The 18,756-nt window shown below is 40.1% G+C and overlaps 2 protein-coding genes across 3 annotated transcripts; both read left to right on the top strand.

Annotated features, from left to right (window-relative positions):
- Nucleotides 1-2: 2 nt before the first annotated feature.
- Nucleotides 3-4,586, top strand: tfb2m (transcription factor B2, mitochondrial). The gene is made up of 10 exons (XM_028401838.1): nt 3-140; nt 571-930; nt 1,095-1,284; nt 1,364-1,455; nt 1,545-1,698; nt 1,974-2,122; nt 2,306-2,395; nt 3,225-3,284; nt 3,373-3,521; nt 3,637-4,586. Exons 2-10 carry the CDS (start codon nt 646-648, stop codon nt 3,824-3,826), a joined length of 1,359 nt encoding a protein of 452 aa, XP_028257639.1. The 5' UTR covers nt 3-140; nt 571-645; the 3' UTR covers nt 3,827-4,586.
- A 350-nt stretch (nt 4,587-4,936) lies between these two features.
- cnsta (consortin, connexin sorting protein a) lies at nt 4,937-18,491 on the top strand. 2 transcript variants are annotated; one of them, XM_028402165.1, is made up of 13 exons: nt 4,937-5,049; nt 7,319-7,404; nt 7,567-7,953; nt 8,756-9,459; nt 10,986-11,016; nt 12,128-12,214; nt 12,661-12,742; nt 13,586-13,607; nt 13,727-13,784; nt 14,368-14,912; nt 15,378-15,530; nt 16,710-16,863; nt 16,934-18,491. In XM_028402165.1, the coding sequence occupies exons 2-13, from the start codon at nt 7,395-7,397 to the stop codon at nt 17,140-17,142; spliced, it is 2,442 nt and encodes an 813-aa protein (XP_028257966.1). In that variant the 5' UTR covers nt 4,937-5,049; nt 7,319-7,394; the 3' UTR covers nt 17,143-18,491. The 2 variants fall into 2 exon arrangements, with proteins under 2 accessions (XP_028257966.1, XP_028257965.1); XM_028402164.1 differs by having other exon boundaries at nt 15,345-15,530.
- Nucleotides 18,492-18,756: the final 265 nt, after the last annotated feature.

Here is an 18,756-nt window from a genome sequence, read left to right as displayed (position 1 = left end):
AGAATTGCAAAACGCTCGGAGGGTCAGGATGCTGTCGCCTCAATGTCACGCAGTTTTACCTGCGCGCAGACAACAGACAACTACCAGCTTCAAAGCGCAAACTTCGTCAAATTTGTAATTTTAAGAAACTATGCAGTGAGGTATGTTTTGTTTTGTGATGAAATTATTGTTTTGTGTGAGGTCTTTGGCTAACCAAACGCACTGCTAGCCAGTACGCTAGCAACTTTGATATTATGATATTCAAAGCCAGCTTTGTGTGAACCATTCAACTTTGTTCGTTTTGTAGAAATTATTTTCTGTTAGTTTTCATGGAGGTCCATTTACATAGACAGCGACTGTTAAAAACTCATGCCCTCCACACACGTGCACATAGCCATAGAACGGGCTGTTGACACATTAGTGTGGTACTGATTTATAGGAGTGTATAGAAGTATAATAACCATGCAATCATTACCTGAAAGTAATGAGATTTAAGTTTAATTAATTTAATTTGTTACTGTGTTAACAATAATTCAATGATGTACAGTGATAATAATTTTTCTCATTCTTTTGCTTTCCTCTCTCCTCTAGGCAGTGACCTCTTAAAGAGGTCCCAAAATCGCCACCCCTCTTCCTCTTTTGTTGCTGTATATTCACCAGTCCACCATGTCCACCCAGATTTGCAGAGTGGTGGAGCTGATGCGCTCTGCCTGCTGCCAGACTATCAGAAGCAGATCCTGTTTGCGCAGGGCAGTGTTGGCCCCTGCAGGTCCCTCTGGCCTCTGTGTTCCTGGGGCTCCTTTGCCTCATAGAAGAGCCTATAGCTTGGACACTCTCTCTGTAGGACCTGGCCGGCCCGCACTGGGTCCAGCCTCTCAGCAGGTCCGTGCAGAGAAGACATCCTCTTCATCTGCACTTATACAGAGAAACCTGTCTGCGGTCGCTGTACAGGTAGGCCTTCTTATTCACTTTAACAATTGCAAACTAAAATTTACAGATACCAAAGCTGGAGTGTTTTCAAAACTCATGTTAAGTGTTTTGTTCACAGTATTGTTGATTGTGATCACATTCTTTGTATGTGATGTATGTATGTTTGTATTTATGTTTTTCTACAGGGCCAAAGTCGATCATTGTGTCGACGTGACTTCCTAGATCTTGGGAAGGTAGAAGAGAATGCACGCCGTGCTCAGGCCTGTAAAACAGCGAGACACTTTATAGTGGATCCAGACTTGGCTAATCTTGTCACACAGCTTCTAGGACCCGATCTTCAGGATACAAAAACAGTTATATTTGATTGTAACCCTGGTATGTATTTGTAAAGTGTATATTGTGTTTATTATACAGAACACATATATCTATATTAAAACATGTTTGTCTTTGTTAGGTCCTGGGGTGTTGACGAGGTCACTACTGAATGCTGGCGCTCACAGAGTTGTAGCTCTTGAGGGTAATGGGACATTTCTGCAGGATCTACAGGTAATGTAAACATCTCTGTGCATCAAACAACTTTTTGTGTCAATATACAGAATGTAACCCATCTGTTCAAATACATTTTGGTGTTGTAGGAGCTAGAGAGCTGTCTCGATGGTCAACTGGAGGTGGTTCACTGTGATTTTTTTAAACTTGACCCCATGGGCACTGGCATTGTGAAACCCCCTGCGATGTTTTCTGATAAACTCTTCACTGACCTGGGAATATCAGAAGCTGCCTGGACTGATGGTGAGAAACACACTTGAGTAGGGCAGCAAAGCAAAGCTCGTCTTTCTTATGCAGCACGTTTGATCAAAACCCTAAATTAAACCTTGACATATAGTATAAACTTGGAACATTTTACAATGCAATTAGATTTCAAACAATTAAACCCTCGAAAGTGACATTACATTAGTGTAATCAATAAGCGCACACACGTCACTGAACAAATCCTGTGCATAAACACTGTACTTGACTTTTTTTAAATATGTTGTAGTAATGTATTTATGTGTGTCTTTTTCTAGACATCCCAGTAAAGGTGGTGGGAATCCTCCCCCAACGTAATAACCGCGGCACGTTGCTGAAGCTGATTTATACTTTGTTTGAACGGATGTCCATCTACAGATATGGAAGAATAGAGCTCAACCTCTTCATTTGCGAGAGTGAATACCTGGTAAAAGAACAAGTCTTCTAACCTGTCCAGAAATGCTTCTCTGGGTTAATGTGTTCACAGAGCTGTAGTGCTATATACATGATCACAAAACAACCACTAGTAATGCTAAGGGAGATGAATCTTTGGTGTATCAGATACTCTTTTGATTGTTGTGTTGATTTACCACAATTCTGTTTCTGTCAGAAACTGGTGTCGCGCCCTGGAGAAATGAGGCATTACAGACCATGCAGTGTCCTTTGGCAGATGGCCTGCGATATTGAACTACTGCACAAGGTATAGTATGAAAAAAGGGTGTGAAGATGTAAGGCGGTATGACATTTTCAACAGCTTTTTACATAAAAAAACAACAACAAAAGCAGTGTTGGTTTTAATAACAGCAGTTTCATGTCAAGTGAAAGCTAAAGCTGGATCCATACTCCGCGAGAACAGAGAACTCCCTCCCCCCTGCAGACGTTACGCCCACAAAATGAAGTCATTTTTTTTCTCGCACCGCCCTTTGTGCAGCGATCTCGTGCACAGGGTCCGGGCAGAACTTTTTCTCTCAAGGCTGTGCGTCAACCATGCTGTGATTGGTCAGAAGGAGAAACACGGCGCACAGAGGAGTGTGTGTCCAAAAGGTGGCGATAAAAACTAATCCCAGTATTGATCACGGCGTTACAGTGGCTTGCGCACATTAAACACCGGGAGACGGGATGTATTATTGCAGACAGTCATCCACACGTTCACAGAATTAAACTCACAGACCATAGGTCTGCTACAGTCAGCTACACTGATCTTCTATCTATTGTCATGCTGTGCACCCTCTTCCCTGAACATTATCAGCTCGTTAGGCCAGGTAACCACGGCTGTGCTCACAATTTACAATACAATCGCATTGTCAAGCTTTTGTGTGTGAGGTGCGCTGTGTAGGAGGGCCGTATGAGGAGTTCTGCACACACACGTCTCACGGAGTATGGTACCTCCGTGCCGAAAAGAACTTTTTTTTTTTAATCTCTTACCACCCATGGAGCGAGTTCTCTGTTCTCTGTTCTCTGTCTCGCGAAGTATGGAACAGCCTTCAGAGTTGTGTAGTTGTCAACCACTTCTTTATCTGTCTGTGCAGGAGCCGTGGGAATCATTTGTAGCGTCTTCGAAGCGTGGCGCACCAAGCCAGAAGGGCATAGTAAGAAAGAGCATGTTCCAATAACAAGACTGTAAAATGACCATGTATTGACTGTTTTTATTAACATCTTCCTTCATTCTCCTGCCAGCTTCCTAATAATCACCTGTGCCTGGTGCGCCTGCGTCCACGGGAAGATCTCTTCTCAGCGGGCCTCACTCCCTCAAACGCTTCAGTTATGATGATGATGGTCAAACAGTGTTTGGCAAAGAGGAAGTTCAAGCTTCTTGATAAACTCAAGTAAGTAATGCAAACAAAAAGATGATGACAGGCCTGCAGCTAATACTCATCAAATGTTGTATCAAAAAATGCTGCTGGTGGACGACTCAGTGTGTTCTTATTGTTTCTTCTCCAGTCTGTGGTCACCAGATAGTGGAAGTAAGCTGTTAGCAGAGATGGACATGCCAGAAGACATTCTGACAGGACATGTTTTTCCAGAAGAGTATCTTCAACTCTTCCAGCTGATGGACAAGAGCCAGGAGTTCACACACAGCTGGCTTTATGAAGAGATCATGGAGAACAGAGAAAGACAGGGGTGGAGCTAAAATGGAGACTAATAGGTCACATATATAGACTGACATAATTGAAACACAAAAGATATGTACAAATGTGTTAATATACTGATGATTTAATTTAAGAATAATGTACAAAGCAAGAATAGATACATACAGAAACAAATGCTATCAGGTAAATCATCCATGAAATGAACATATGAAAAATTTAACAGTTTGTAACAAACTCTAATGTGGTGTTATTAGTTGAATAGAGGAAAATAACTACATTCAACACCATCACATTTATAAGAGCAGATGCTTCATTCATATGTTACAATGCTAAAATGCACATATATTGTCTTCAGTGTCAGCTGGTACACGTTTTATTTTGTTATTGCAGTACATTGTGACATGTCTTGTACTGCATAATGTAGGTGAGGAAACGAAGCCTTTTCTGTATATTTTTATATGTTTGTTTTGAGTGCATGAGCTTCTCTGTGTTTAACTTCATGCTATGAAATGTGTAAATTGTATATTCAATTTCTCTACAGATTATTAAATCAGAATTTTCACTTGTAATTTAGGGAGGAAATTATTTTAGGGCTGCTACAGTAGCTACTATTTTGAAGAGTGAGGGTGTGTCAGACTATATTGTTTTGCTTTCCCGATAACAGTTTAAATACTCGTTTTGAGTGAGTTTTTCCATGAAATCTGGTTGAATGTATTACATGTAAAACAATATTGCATTTCTACCTAAATGCAGTTCATTAATCAGTGTGTTACAGTAAAGGCAACTTGTTAGATTTGTTGACTCACTGATGATTAGTGTCTCAGGCCATGTTTGGAGGAGTCTGCAGACTGCAGTGCAGTGTGGCCTGAAGTTTATAAAAGCTACATCGTTATTGATCACTTGCACTCAAAATAAAAGCAGAACTTTTCAGTTGTAAGATTGTACTTGCACTGTAAAACTGATCAGTATAAACAGGTATGGAAACAAGAACAGACGCTGTAAGAGCCGTCGTGCTCCAGAAGATGGCGCCAAGGTTTACGCTTATAAAACACCACAAAAGAAGAAATAAGCAGACGTACCAGAAAGAAACAGAAGATGGCGCCAGTGCACCTTTTTTTCTGCAGCACACAGCACAGGCCTGATGACAGCAGCAGTGACAACGACCCCTGGCTGTCTGCGGGTGACATTTACAGTTTTCTACCACAACATCTCCAGCAAGGTGTCTGATGTTCGAGTCTGTACCATTCAGCCAGGCTTATCAGACGTAAGTATCATTTTATGCTTTAGTTTTGTAGAGGTTATAAAAAGGGGCAGTCATTGTTGAGCTAGTGCATTTATGTAATGCAAATGCTGGCGTGTATTTCAAAGGTTATCTGCGGCGTGGCCAGATGTGTCTACTATACTCGTTAGCCTACGTTAGCTTTAAAGCAACATACATTACCGTTAAAGAAAACTGATCTGTCACCTCCGCGTTACATATGGACAGTAAAAGCTGTCGCATGAATTGGCTGGTTATTATCTCTTCTCGTACGTTTTCTCGGAATATTTAGGTGTAACAATACAACGGGCGAGAAGCGTAACGTTATGTCAACATCGTATCAAAACGATTATAATATAGGCTAAAAGGCTAATATACAGTTATCGTGAGCTAGCATGTACCTAAACCAAGCTAACGCTGGGTCAAAGAAAAGGTATTCCGACGAGATAACTTTTACGAAAACAATGCCTCTATGGGGAAGTGACAGTCTGTATGCTTCCACAGACACTGCTGCTGTAGGTGGGTTAGTAACACGAGCTAACATTATCTAATAATATTTATAGACGTAACGCGAAGTCAGACTTTTATCTTGGAGATAATTTAGGTTTCTCTAGTTTCAAACAACTCATTGTGTAACGGCTGGCTAACCTGAACCGAAAGACTAACAAACAATTACTTGAATGACTACGTGCAAATACTGCAAATGTTTACGTCTCTTTTGTTACTGATTATATGGGTAGTTAACGCCTGTAGGTTAACTGAACCTGGCTGTCTGCCCTGTGGTTTGTCTACAAATGTCTGTTTATTTGATGCCTTTTCGGCGAGGTTCCAGTCTGTAGCTCTGCTCTCTGTCTCAAGCACAGACTCCATGCTCTCAAGTCCTCGCAGTGGCCTCCTCCTGGTCAGGGGCTGTTTCCTTTCTCACCTTTCTGATTGTCCTTTGGCTGAATTCGGTTCTCCATGTGTCCCTTCTTCTTGTTTCATTATTCATTCATTATATTTATGGTACCCTGTGGAGTAGGGGGCAGACAAAAAGAGGGGAGGGTGGATGGTTGTGTGGACAGATGGCTCAGTGGAAAAAGGGCATTAAAAGATGTTGATGGAAAAAAATATATAGAAAGAAAAAGAGACATCTATGACAGGTACTGTTACTGCTGTTTATGCAATATAGGGATTGTTGTTGCGTAAGCCTCAGTGCCACAGTTGTTTGTCACGGTGTGGGACTGGTCTTCCTCCAGAGGGATGTTCAGAGCCCTGAGTTATTATTGGACTGTAAAAAACTGTTGTTTATTCTATGCAGTCTTCTGTTTGTATCTCGAATAAAGAGTTAGTTTTATAAAAGAAGTAGAAGTATTGTACTTTACTATTGTAGGGAGCCAAAATATCACCAAAATGAAGAACATTTATTTTTCATGTTAAATCACTGTTGGTGTTGGACATAGTCATACATGTGACAGCCTAAGGATTTAATGTCTGCGGTGAAAGTTGTAAAAGTGAGTAGTATAAGTGACCCAGGGCCCAAAAATGAAAATGCCCTCAGCAGGTCAGCTCCCAGTCTGCCAGTGTCCTGCTCTCTTTCCTCACATTTCCTGTCTGTCTCTACTAGATGTTTTCAATGAATGCCCCCAATAAGACAATAAAATTAATGTCCTATGATTGCACAATGCCGATACACACTGCACACCTGTACACCTGTTTAATCTAATCCAGTGCTACAGCATTGCAATAAATCTTGTTTGGAAAGATTATTATATTCACTGTGCCTTAAGAGTTTTTACAAGGCATTGTCAGGTTTACGTTTCAGCAGTTAACTTTCTGTCTAACTGTCACCATGTATTTAACTACAGTACAACTACTTGTATGTAGGAATCAAACCCCCCTGTTCCACCATAACTGCTGATATTGAATTTCAAGAGATTATAGTTGCATCATGTGACTCTTAAGTTCTCTATCAAACCTCTTTAGATGGGTGTGAATGCAGTCTCTAAAGACAGCTTGTCACTGGAATCATACATATCAATGGACAACTTCTAGTTTGGACAAACATGGACGTAAACTGGGACCTAACTGCTCTGCAAAGACCTGCAATGTGGCTGCTCTAGATATATTTTTTTTTGGCAATTATTATTCCTTTAAGCCTGAGGGTTTATTTGACAACTTGGGAATGATGCTAAACTTGTTTTTTTCCCTTTCTCACTGTCACTGTCAAGAGCAGTGTTCAGCTGTGTCAGTGTCTCTCATACCTTCTGTTGTCTCATTACTCTTATCGCTGCAGGCTTGAAGAAGGACTTGTCTGACAGGCGGCACTGACCATCAAGCTGATAGATCAAACGTTGCTTGGGTGGAGCCTGATGGATCATGGTAGTAAATGTTTCCATTTTTCCAGAAGCACATAATACACATAATGTACACTCAACAAGTACAGCAGTCTTAAAAACATGAATGTGAAAGGAGGTTGTTTTGAGTTGTGTTCCTTGTCCTTTTATTCTATTTTTATCTAATGATTTTGTCTTTTGTCTTCAGGTCAGTTTGAGAGGGAGGGCAGGGTAATGTCACAGGTGCACGTGTGTGGGGTGGAACTCTGTGACAACCTACCCAACCCTGAAGCTCTCACTGCTCAAACTCGAAACCTCAACCAGACAAACACGCTAGCTCAGACTCAGAGACTCCCTTCTTCAAAAAATGAGGAGGGAGGAAGGTGTGGCCTCGTCCAAAAATCCTCTCTCAACAACAATGGCAAGGAAGATAAGGTGGAACAGGGGAAGGAGAGCTATGAGGAAAGAAGTTCAGAAAAAGATGAGGAAGAAGATGTTGATGAAGTCATGGAGGAAGAATCAGAGGAGTCAAGTTGTGTAATTCGCTGCCAGTCTCCAGGCACTCCCATGACTGATTCCTCATATTCAGAAACTGGTAGGTTACTTGTGTACTGTACATGCCCACATGTTCACATCAAAAATCTCTGACCCTGTAAGCTGTCTGTTTGAGGTCTGTTAGTTATCAGAAACTCACATTAAGTTTACCATTGCATCTTTGTTTATGGTAGCCTCCATGAAGATTTAAATAGTAGAATATTTATTACTCTGCCCTTCTTTTCACTTTTAGCATCAGTGTCCTAAATTCTCAGCTCAGGGTCTTGCTTACTCACTCTTGTGTACTTTGAGTAGTCAGTGTATTGGATTGAGGTCAGACTGACGGGATGATGATGTCATTATGATCACATGACTAAATGGCAGCAGTAGGTCTGCAAAAATAAAATCAAGTCGAGGTTAGCTGTTTGTAGAATAATTAAGAAAAGAGGGAAATAAAACTGTAGAGCTACATAACATACATATACTCAAACTCTGTGGTACTACTCAGACATGGTAAACTGTCAAAACAAAACCAAATCAGCTTAAAGCTCAAAAGTTCACTGAATGATTAACACTAATTCCCATATTAATAGTTGTACACGTACTCTGTGCCTCAGGACCGGTTGGAAGCAGCACCAACCATAGCATAATGACATGAAATAACACAGCCATGTTGATCCTGATATCCTAAATCATGGAATAATATTTAATCATTAGGCATGTAGTGATAATAGTTAATGTACTGGAAAGTAGCGCCTAGTTCAAATGAATTTGATCTGTGTGTACAGTGCAATGGAGTATTTGTGGAGCCCTACTCATTGCTAATGTTTTCTGTTTGCTGCTGTCTTTCTTCCCCTCTATAGGCAGTCTTTTGGAGGCCCCATATCCACCTAGCCCTGGGACCAGTCCAGAGCCTACATCCCCTGTCATTCCAGTGCCCAGTCCAGACTCCGTATATCCCATCGGTGCAGTTGTACTGAGCCAGAGTGATGCTGACGTGGACACTGATTTCTCCAACACTGGATTAGGTGCCTCCACCACAGGGTCCATTAACTGCACACATGGACCAAACTTCACCGTGGGGCCTATTGATTCTACTTCACAAACTATAACCTCAAGCACATGGCCTACCAGCCCAACTGGGCCTACATGTATTGCAGAAAGTACTGACAGGATTGCAAAAACTACAAACTCCACTACAGAACATCTTACCTCATCCACAGATCCTGCCTTCATCTGTTGGCCTACATGTGCTGGAGAGTCAGCTAGTTCATATGCTGTACCTACCACAGCAGCTGCATTAACTGCATTAACCACACTCAACAATCCTGAGTGTGCCATAACGGAATCCTTTATGTTCACGGCAGGACCCACAACTACCAGTACAGAATCCATTGCAAGCTCTATATCTTCAAATTGGGAACACATTACCTCCACTCCAGTGATCACTTGTTCCTCAGTCAACACCTGCACCACGGGGCCTATTCCAAAGCCTGCCCTGCTGGATTCCCTTGGGCAGTTAGCACAGAAAGGAGATGACATTCGCCTTCCACAGTACCTTCATCAGGTAAACTGTGTCTTGTATTTGACATATGTTATTACCACAACGTCTTGCTGTCTTTCTGTCATTCAAAATTTTATTGACTCTTGTTTTCACATTAGTTATCAAATCACTGATACCCACTCAACCTCATAATCAGACTGGCACTTTGTACCCTAAGGCATGGGTGTCTTTATCTTCAACACATGTACAAAATAGAGAGAATCAAGCATTAGGTACGCACCAATGCCACTTGGAGACGGCATGAAAAAACCATGCACCCTCAGTTTTCTGTATTTGTTTAACACACACACAGAGACCTGCATGACTGAACATGTGTGTTATGGGGTGTGTAATTATTCCTGTCAGTTTGATTTATAAATCCCTCCACTGGGCACACCTGACCTATGCTTACTTCCAGGCAAGGTGTGTATGTGAGGGGAAAAGAACAAGAAGACTGTGCAATTTCTGAGGCAATTTCTGACACATTTCCCACAAAGATTTTGTTTAAATGCTGTAGTAAATAATATAACGAATAACTATATACATTTGAGTTTTTTTAATATAATATAATATAATATAATATAATATAATATAATATAATATAATATAATATAATATAATATAATATAATATAATATAATATAATATAATATAATATTTCTTCCTACAATGTGGTGCTTTCAGTGTGGGTGGAAAAATGTTCTTTCTATGTTTAAGGTTAGCGTACAGTTATCTGGAAAAAAAACTATTAATTATTCACAGTGACTGCTGAATTGTATTAAATGAATGCGTCTTCATAACACATTTTTGATATCTGTGTAAAGTAGCTAAATAGACTTAAATAGGAATGTATTTTTGGTGTATAATACATTTTCTATGGTTTAATAGATGTGCAGCTGTAATCAACTCAAGCAGCTAAAATCAGCTTTAAACCCTCCAAGTCTTAACCGTCATTACAGCTACCTAGGAAGGCCATTCAGTCACCACCCCTCACTTCATTAAAAATGCGAGAGTCTTTCCATTCCCTCCTCTCTCCTCCCTCCCTCTCTCTCTCTCACACACACACACTTGTCTTGTTCTGTGATGAACTGAACAACATGAAAGCGGCACTTGCTGAAAAGAGGTAGTGTTTCTGGCATACTTTCTCATTTCTCTTTCTTGCTGGATGTCTTTTCACTCTCACTGGTCCTCACTGTATTTTCACACTGTCTTTCCATAAATTGTATGTATAGTAAAAGCTTACCTGCTGCATTGTGTTTTCTTCAGCCATAGTTAATGATTATAGAACATATTGCAGCACTAGCTCCACAGTTACTCTATTTAAAAACTCTCTTTTTCAGCCTTTTACAGTGTTAAGCCACTATATTGATGTATTCTCTACTTGTTATACTTTATAATGGACTGATCTTGTGCCATGTTGTGGAACCACTTTTACATAAGGATTAGTTTCAGTCTGGTTTTAAACCCCTATGGAGTACTTCTTTGACAGCTGATGAGATAAAGCACACATGCACTGTATTTAGAGGTGTAATCTCTCTTTCTCTTTGCAGATTGCTGAGGCCTTTGTCCTTCATGAAGATTGTATCCTTGTTGCTCTGTGGTGGATAGCTTATTTAAATTTGTGCAAAGACTGCTTTTCTGTGCAACTGTTGCATTTTCTTTGCTCACCACCACTATTACACAGTGGATGCCTTATTGCCTATTTCATAGTTGTAGTGTATATTTTTAAATAAGAGCGGTAGAATAGACAAGTACAAAACAAGACATAAAAAAGAAAGACAAAAGTAAAACAAATAGTAGATAGAATGTAAAGTACTGTGAAAGAGGAAGAGATGTGTGTTCGTACCCGAGTTACAAAAAGCCCAGAGACAGACAGAAAGATGGATACCCAGATTAAAACACCAATTGCTTGACATGGCAGGACAGAAAACGGCATTGTGTTGCCAAAACAGTACATAGTCAGATAAAGGGAACGATGAAGTAAGTGGTATAGAAATGATGATAAAGACTCAATTCAATCGGTTGTTTTATTATGTTATTCTGACTCATAGTTTTTCCCTATGTAATAGTAAATGCTAATTAAATAAACATTTTGTTTTGTTGATAAATGCTTTTATGTTTATTGTTACTTTTTATCTTTTCGTGAAGACCTCAGACCTCTGGTTCTAAACAGAATTGAGGATTTTGTACAGACTACACACACAATATGAATGCATATTGAAGTAAAGACTCCTACAAATCCAATGGCACACATACACTCAGTGAAGACAAGGTACAAAACAGAGAGAGAGAAGAGTGGACGAAGAAGCATAAAAAGCAAAGAAGAAGATAGAAATAGAGGTTTAATTAGAGGGAAGTGACAGTGGGAGGGAAGAAATGCACCAGCCAAAGAGAAGGGAAAGCTTGCTTAGCTATGTCATGCATGTGTAGAGGATTGGTTAGAGTGAGAGAGAGCATTGAGCCATATCAAAGAAGGATTGTGTTTTGGCTGCTCATATCCATAAACATGAGTCTGCATCCTGGTGCCCTGTTCCTCCTCTGTTTCCTTTGGCCGTCCTCTCCTCTTCACATTGTCCCTCTTTGTCTCCCAGTTTTTTGTTTCATGACAAGAAAAGAGTTAAACAGTTCCTTTAAAACAAACTGTACCGAATGTGTTTGTTCATTCATGCATTTCTTAACCTGTGATGTTTAGACCAGCGTGCATTATGGTGCATCCAACTAGAGAGGCTCTATCACCAGAGAGTTTTGGACAACCTGGATACCCTTCAGGAGCAGTGGGGTAAGGCAAAACATACACATTCACAAATATGCAGGAATATTTGTAATTTTGAGGTCCCAGCGTATCTTGAGGGATTATGTTGAGATGTTCTTAGGAGGTAGAGCTCAGTCATTTCATCCACCTCCCTCTGCTGTTGGTTGAGACTCACAGCCTGCAGGTATCCCTGCTAGAAAGAGGCAGTGGCTGTTGTCTCAACTTGTAGCAGAGTTTACAACAGTTTGCCATATTTAAAGACAGGCTATGCTACTTAGCAACTATTTATATGCTGTGGTGTAAAATATGTGTGCACCTTGCTTCATGTTTAAGCCTATTAAAGAGGTTTTCTTCATAGAAGAAATTCGGATCACTCAAAGGGGATCGACAGCTCAGCTTACAGTCTATTTTCATGTTATAAGCCACATTGTTCGAACCAGAACTACAATTTTCTTTGTGTTTTTGTGTTTTAGAGAGTCACTGTACAAGATCGTGTTCTGACCTGGCAACCCGACATCTGGACACACTTAAACACATTTGCCAGACTCACTGTTGGTCAGTATGTGTGTAATACATGAGAATACAGTAGCCTGCAATTTCTGCTTTACATGATTTTTAGCTCTAAATTGACCTAAAAATAGTTTCAGGGAGTATTTTGGGAAAATGCTTATTTATTGTGTTGTTGTTAGTCTGACTGGGGTGTGGTGGTGCAGTGGTTAGCACTGGTAGGGGTCAGGAAGACATCTTACAAGGGCAGGATGAGGGGGAGAGAGTTAACAACAGACAGAGGAAGTGGGATCTACATCTCAATCACTAGGGGAAAGGGGATAGTCTCCAGACAATTTGTGATAATACTACAAAGGGTGTTGGGGGGTTATACATCGCTGATCAATGGAACAACGACAAAGGATGTATATTAGCACATGGTAGAGGTAGTGGACATGGGAATTTTACATTTTGAGCCAGTCTACACACATTTAGCATTTACTTGGAAGTCCAGGCATGCGCCCCTTTCACACTATGCACACCTGCACATTTTTTGTAAAATTACACTCATGTCAGGTTGTGTGTGTGTTTGTTTGTATAACTGGGAGCATGTATCTTGCTGTGTGTGTGTACTGCTGAGATGGTTTAAACATATGGCCCTTAGCTGCTGTTGCACACTTTCAGACATTTGAGACATCACACTGCTAAGGTTTCACTTTGCACGCACACACACAGTGTCACTCACGCAGACACTGTAATAGCCAGGGAAATGTATTCAGGCTAATATTAGATTGGGAGAGTAGAAAAGGGTCACACATCTTTTGCGTCTTCATTTACTAAAACCAGGAGCAGACCTTCAATACTTTCCACCATCTCACTCACTCCCTCTCTCTTTCCTTCTTCTGTTTATAGGCCACGGAGAAGAGATGCTGAGGTAAGACATTTGAGATAGATGACAACAGTGTTGACACATGGCTGTTGTTTAGTATATTTGTAGTAGTGTGTTTCAAAATGTTATCATTTATGTTGATGTTTGTGTGTTTGTGTATGTAGGATAAATCTCTGGACATTTTGAGACCTCACATTGAAGAACTGCTTTCATGTTCCTTAGGTGAGTGTAAACTGAGTAGTTTAGAGTGTAATTTGTATGCTGTTTGCAGTTAGTAGGCTGAAGCAGTGTTTCTCAACCTTTATTGAGCCATGGCACATATTTTACATGCAAAGGTAGTGGGGTAGGTACATGGTAGTTTCTATTCTATTCTATTCTATTCTATTCTATTCTATTCTATTCTATTCTATTCTATTCATACTGTCTGCATGTGTGTGTTTCAACCACAGAGAGGTATAGGGGCCCAGTAGTTTTGGGGTATCACAGTTGTAAAAAGAGACGGCAACTGACAAACTAACCCCTGTCAGTACTATTTTGTAGAAAATGTTGATGCTATAAGTAGTTTCAGTAGAAGACCAAATATGTTCTGTGCAAAAAATACAACTTTTGCATAAATCTGATTGGATGAAAATCACTGGTAGTATGTATGCTGAGACACTTACTTCACTACCTTCCACTGCTGACTTGCCATATTTAGTTTATTTTTTGGCCCCACTATGACTCTGAAAAGTTTATTATGCAAAGTGTAATAATCTATAGCAAAGATTTTTTTTTTGTATACAATTTTTTTTGTTCTTCCATCTAGCCCATCGGGTTTTAGAGGGGATGGAGCAGAGACCTGAAGACTCTTCCTGTCCAGTCATGCCCTCCATTAATTTGCCTGATAGGCTCACTTTCCCTGAGATCTCAGAAGAGGGCAGGGAAGACCCAGACGGTTTCCATGGATCTCAGCTCACTGACAAACCAGGCGATGACAGAGAGGGAGCAGAGGCAGAAGGAGACGTAGGACACACCATTTCAGTTAAAGGAAATGGACTACACCCCTCTACAACTGGGGGAATGGATCAGTCCACGGCCGCAGAGCAGCAGGAAGGTTTAGTTTCTGCCCTGAAAGAGGAGGCAGAAGAGGAGACAGACGTAGAGGAGGCAGCAGAAGCATTAGAGATGGAAGATGAGGGAGAAGAAGAGGAAGAAGAAAGGCAGAGGGAACGAGATTCGCCTTTGTCTCAAAAAGCTGTTCCTGTCGAGACTCTGGTCAGTGGGGCAGATTTGGAGGTACAACAGCTGCACCAGGATGCTACAGCTCAGGACAAGCTACATGAAGAGACCCAGCATTGCCAAATAACTCAGGTGTGTATTTTACTTTAGGCTACCTAACATATTTTGAATGAGTAGAAGGTTTAAATGTCAAAATAGCTTTTGATAAACAGATCAAAACAACAGCTGCAATTAGCATTATCTGCAAGTTACTGTTACACTCATTTGGTTTTATTCAGTTTATTCTGTTGATGAGGTCCACATTGTTTCTGGTGGTTATCATACCTCATGCTAACAATTTAGTTCCTCATTTTGTTAATACAGCGTTGTTCCTGGAGATACAAAATGCTTCACTTACACTAAACCTGCTCATTTTTCCTGGCAACAACCACAAAACAACAACAAAAAGCTTTCCCTCTCTGGTGTAAGCTTTGCAAGCCTCAGCCACAGTCAGTTAAAGCAGTGCATCAGGAAATAGAGCAACAAAATGGATTATTGTGTCTGCAACTCTATATTGATATGCAGGTAGTAACTACTCCATTAACACTGCCTGCACAGGAAGCACACGCTCCACAAGGCCCTGATATAAAACAGCAGGAGCAGGATATGAAAGAGAGGGGGGAGGAGGAGGAAGAGTACAACGTGGACCAAGCTGACATCATCCGAGAAGCTCACACACTGGACGACATGGCAAAACTCATCACTGTAGAGGTGTGTACCATGTCATGCTTTATTCATGAGGAGTAGGAAAGAGCAGTGTGTCTGAGTTTTCATATATCTTGTTTGTAATGTCACATTGATGAAATTGATTATATTTATATATCGGTATATATAATTTGTTATTTTGTCTTGTCTACTATTTAGGGTTATATAACAATAGCCTTATTAATAATAGAGGCAGAAATGTACACAGTTGATAGCCACTTTTTGCCTGTCTCCACCTATCTAGGTCCAGTAAAATGGACAGCACATTGCTGTGTTCCAGAATCCCTAATGCCATTAACTAACCATTACCATGATACCCAGTATGGATTTGTTTGGTGGATAAAACAGAATGCCAATTGGATTTTAGCTCTAGGGCATAGAGAGCAGCCAGGAAAATATTGTTTTAACAATATCTCCCCAGCTTCCTCTTTTTTGGAGAGGCTTTTTGTTTTATTGCATTTGTTTTAGGTGTAGATACAGTTAGGCCCAAAATGATTTATACCCTGGACAATTTTTGAGTTAAAGTGAAGTTCTGCTTAGTTAATGGATCTGTTCTGGCTGGAAATTATACAACTATGTGGCAAAAGACTTGAAGACTTTATGATGAATATCCATTAACTGAGTAGAAATTCACCCAGAATTTTAGTTTGTCATGTCAAATACAAAGCAATTGCATATTGTATATGTGGTGCTTTTATTTAAACATGACTGTTAATGATTATCTATAATAAGCAGTTTATTTATATTCATTGTGATTCATCTGAGCATTGTCCGTAGTTTATTAATCACACCCTTTTGGATGACTTCATTATTCCTACATGATGTAATGATAAGCCACCAATAGTAGTGATGACTTGGCCAAAGTTCTTTTGATGTCGTAACCTGTATTTTAACATAAAAACACATAACATCTAAACACTGAGTCTGAGATTGTGCAAGGTCTAATGTGCATAACCTGTGCGATAACATGTACTTCTTGACAGTAAATATGTTGGAAGCAGCATTGATTTAGAGTCTCAAATCTGTAGAGTACTATTTAATGTTTGGTGTACTGCCACCTGGTGGACATGAGAGGTGATGCATGAAGACAATTCTTCCCACAAGTTGTAGTAAAAGCTAGTGTGTGAGGAAAGACAGGTTAAATGTGGCTGATGTGTTATATAAAGTTATATTTCTGCTACTCAGATGTCCCCTGCCTCTGGCCTTGTCTCCATACTGAAGAAGCGAAGCATATGTGTGGACAATGTGAGTGTGTCTGCTAGCTCAGGACCTCAGCCTGAAAAACCCACTGCCAAACGACGTGTCCGCTTCAGAGTTCCTGATGACAGCTATGAGCATGGTATGGTTATATAATTTTAAGCACATATTTACGCCCCGCTTTCTAACATCTTCGTTTTGTTTCTCTGTAGATGTCGGCGGTGGCGACTCCTGCCTGCTCCTCTTCCTGCTTTGTCTGGTTACTGTAGTGATCAGTGTCGGTGGGACTGCCCTTTACTGTGCTCTGGGTGATGCCCAATCCTCGGTTTGTCAAGACTTTTCTAGAAATGCTGACTTCTACATTGGCCAGGTACAGCGCGGGATAGCTCAGATTCAGCTCTGGTTTAACCCTGGGTCATAGCAGACAGTTTATTATCAACATGGAGCCACTGACCTTAACATTAATCACTGTAGGTTCCTAGATCAGTGTTTTCTGATGTAATTATGCCAGGCTGTCAAGACAGTTCCTGATACTATATGGAGTAAGCAGTTATTATTGGCTGGAAACCTTCTCTACTTGCATTTTTAGAGTGAGAGACTGCAGAATGCTCTGTTTTACCTCTCGCAACCCTGTCCAGATTAAAAAACTGGACAGGGTTGCATAAAGGTATAAAATTTCACTAAATTGAACTGATTATATGTTAAAAGTCAGTAGTAGATATGTCAACCATAACTGGAAAAAACCTAAACTGCATTTAAAATCTTCACACTGGACAATAATCTGCTCCCTTAGTTAATAAAAAGGAGTTAAAACAGATGGTAAGGTAAAAAAATGTACATATAATGTGTAGTTTATTAAACAAGGAAGATATGGATGCTCCACACACACACTGCACAGATGGGAAAAAGCCCCACATGGATATTTTACCATCTGCTGCAACACAGCGGTGTTGCTTTTATTGTTAATTTTTTAATAACAAAAGAAATTTTAAAGAATGAACAAAGCATACTGTGGTCTGCTACTTGGAATGAAATCATGTCTTGATTACATCTTAAACTTTTGAATGAATGTTTTGAATTTTATTTTTAGACTTTAAAGCATTGTGTCATTTGTGTGTGTGTGTGGGGGGGGGTCTGTGTTTTGTCAGGAAAAATAATGAAAGGGTTATTTTGATATTCATAATTGAGCTGCTGATGGGAAATTGTTGTATCAGATATGTTTTGTGGGGAAAAGTAACATCATTTAATTGCATACAATTAATGTGATCATATGAGCAATTGCTGCAGAGCTCAGAATCTGCTGAACAACAGAGTATGTGCTTTCTCCCCCTGCACACGTTTGACCTCAGTGTCCCGTTGCTGCCCTCTTCTGGTTAACTACCAATAAAATGTTTACAGGAAGTGGACATGGCTGCAGCTACAGACTTGGAGTCCAGTCCATCAGTTAGTGGGTCTCTCTGATCTAGAGCTAGCTGTGTGTAGCATATGCAACATGTACAGGACACAGAGCACCTCTGTATATAATGTCAAAGGAATGTTTTAACATGTTGCACATAAGATTGGTACTTTGTTTTTAAATACTGCAATATTTATACTGGCATTGTTTGTTGGTCTTACATGTAGGCTTGACATCAAAAGATACAATATCCATATCCAACAACTGTTCATACAGACAACCTGAAATGAAAACACTCTTAAGGAGAGTGTCTGGGTTTGGAATATTTTTATGAAAAAGTAATGAAAACAATAACTCGGTGTATGTAATCATTACAGGCCTTGATGTTAATGATCTTTTTGAAACACTATCTAACTGTATGTTTGCTGGACTCTGAGCATCGTTCTCTCTCTGTAATTGTTTATATTTTTCTATAAGATTTTTGAGAGTGATTTTGCCATCACTTGGTCTTCCTTAACAATCATGAAAAATAACCATGGCCATTTTTGTCAAAACTATATGTCCATCTGTTGAGATGTGAGATGTGATTCTGGCTTGATAGAAGAAGACTTGGGGCCCAACTTCTTATTAAACAGCAAA

Source organism: Parambassis ranga, chromosome 3 (assembly GCF_900634625.1).
Source record: "Parambassis ranga chromosome 3, fParRan2.1, whole genome shotgun sequence".
Taxonomy (NCBI): Eukaryota; Metazoa; Chordata; class Actinopteri; family Ambassidae; genus Parambassis; species Parambassis ranga.
Note: the sequence above shows the minus strand (reverse complement) of the source record. Positions and strands in the feature narration are given on the sequence as shown.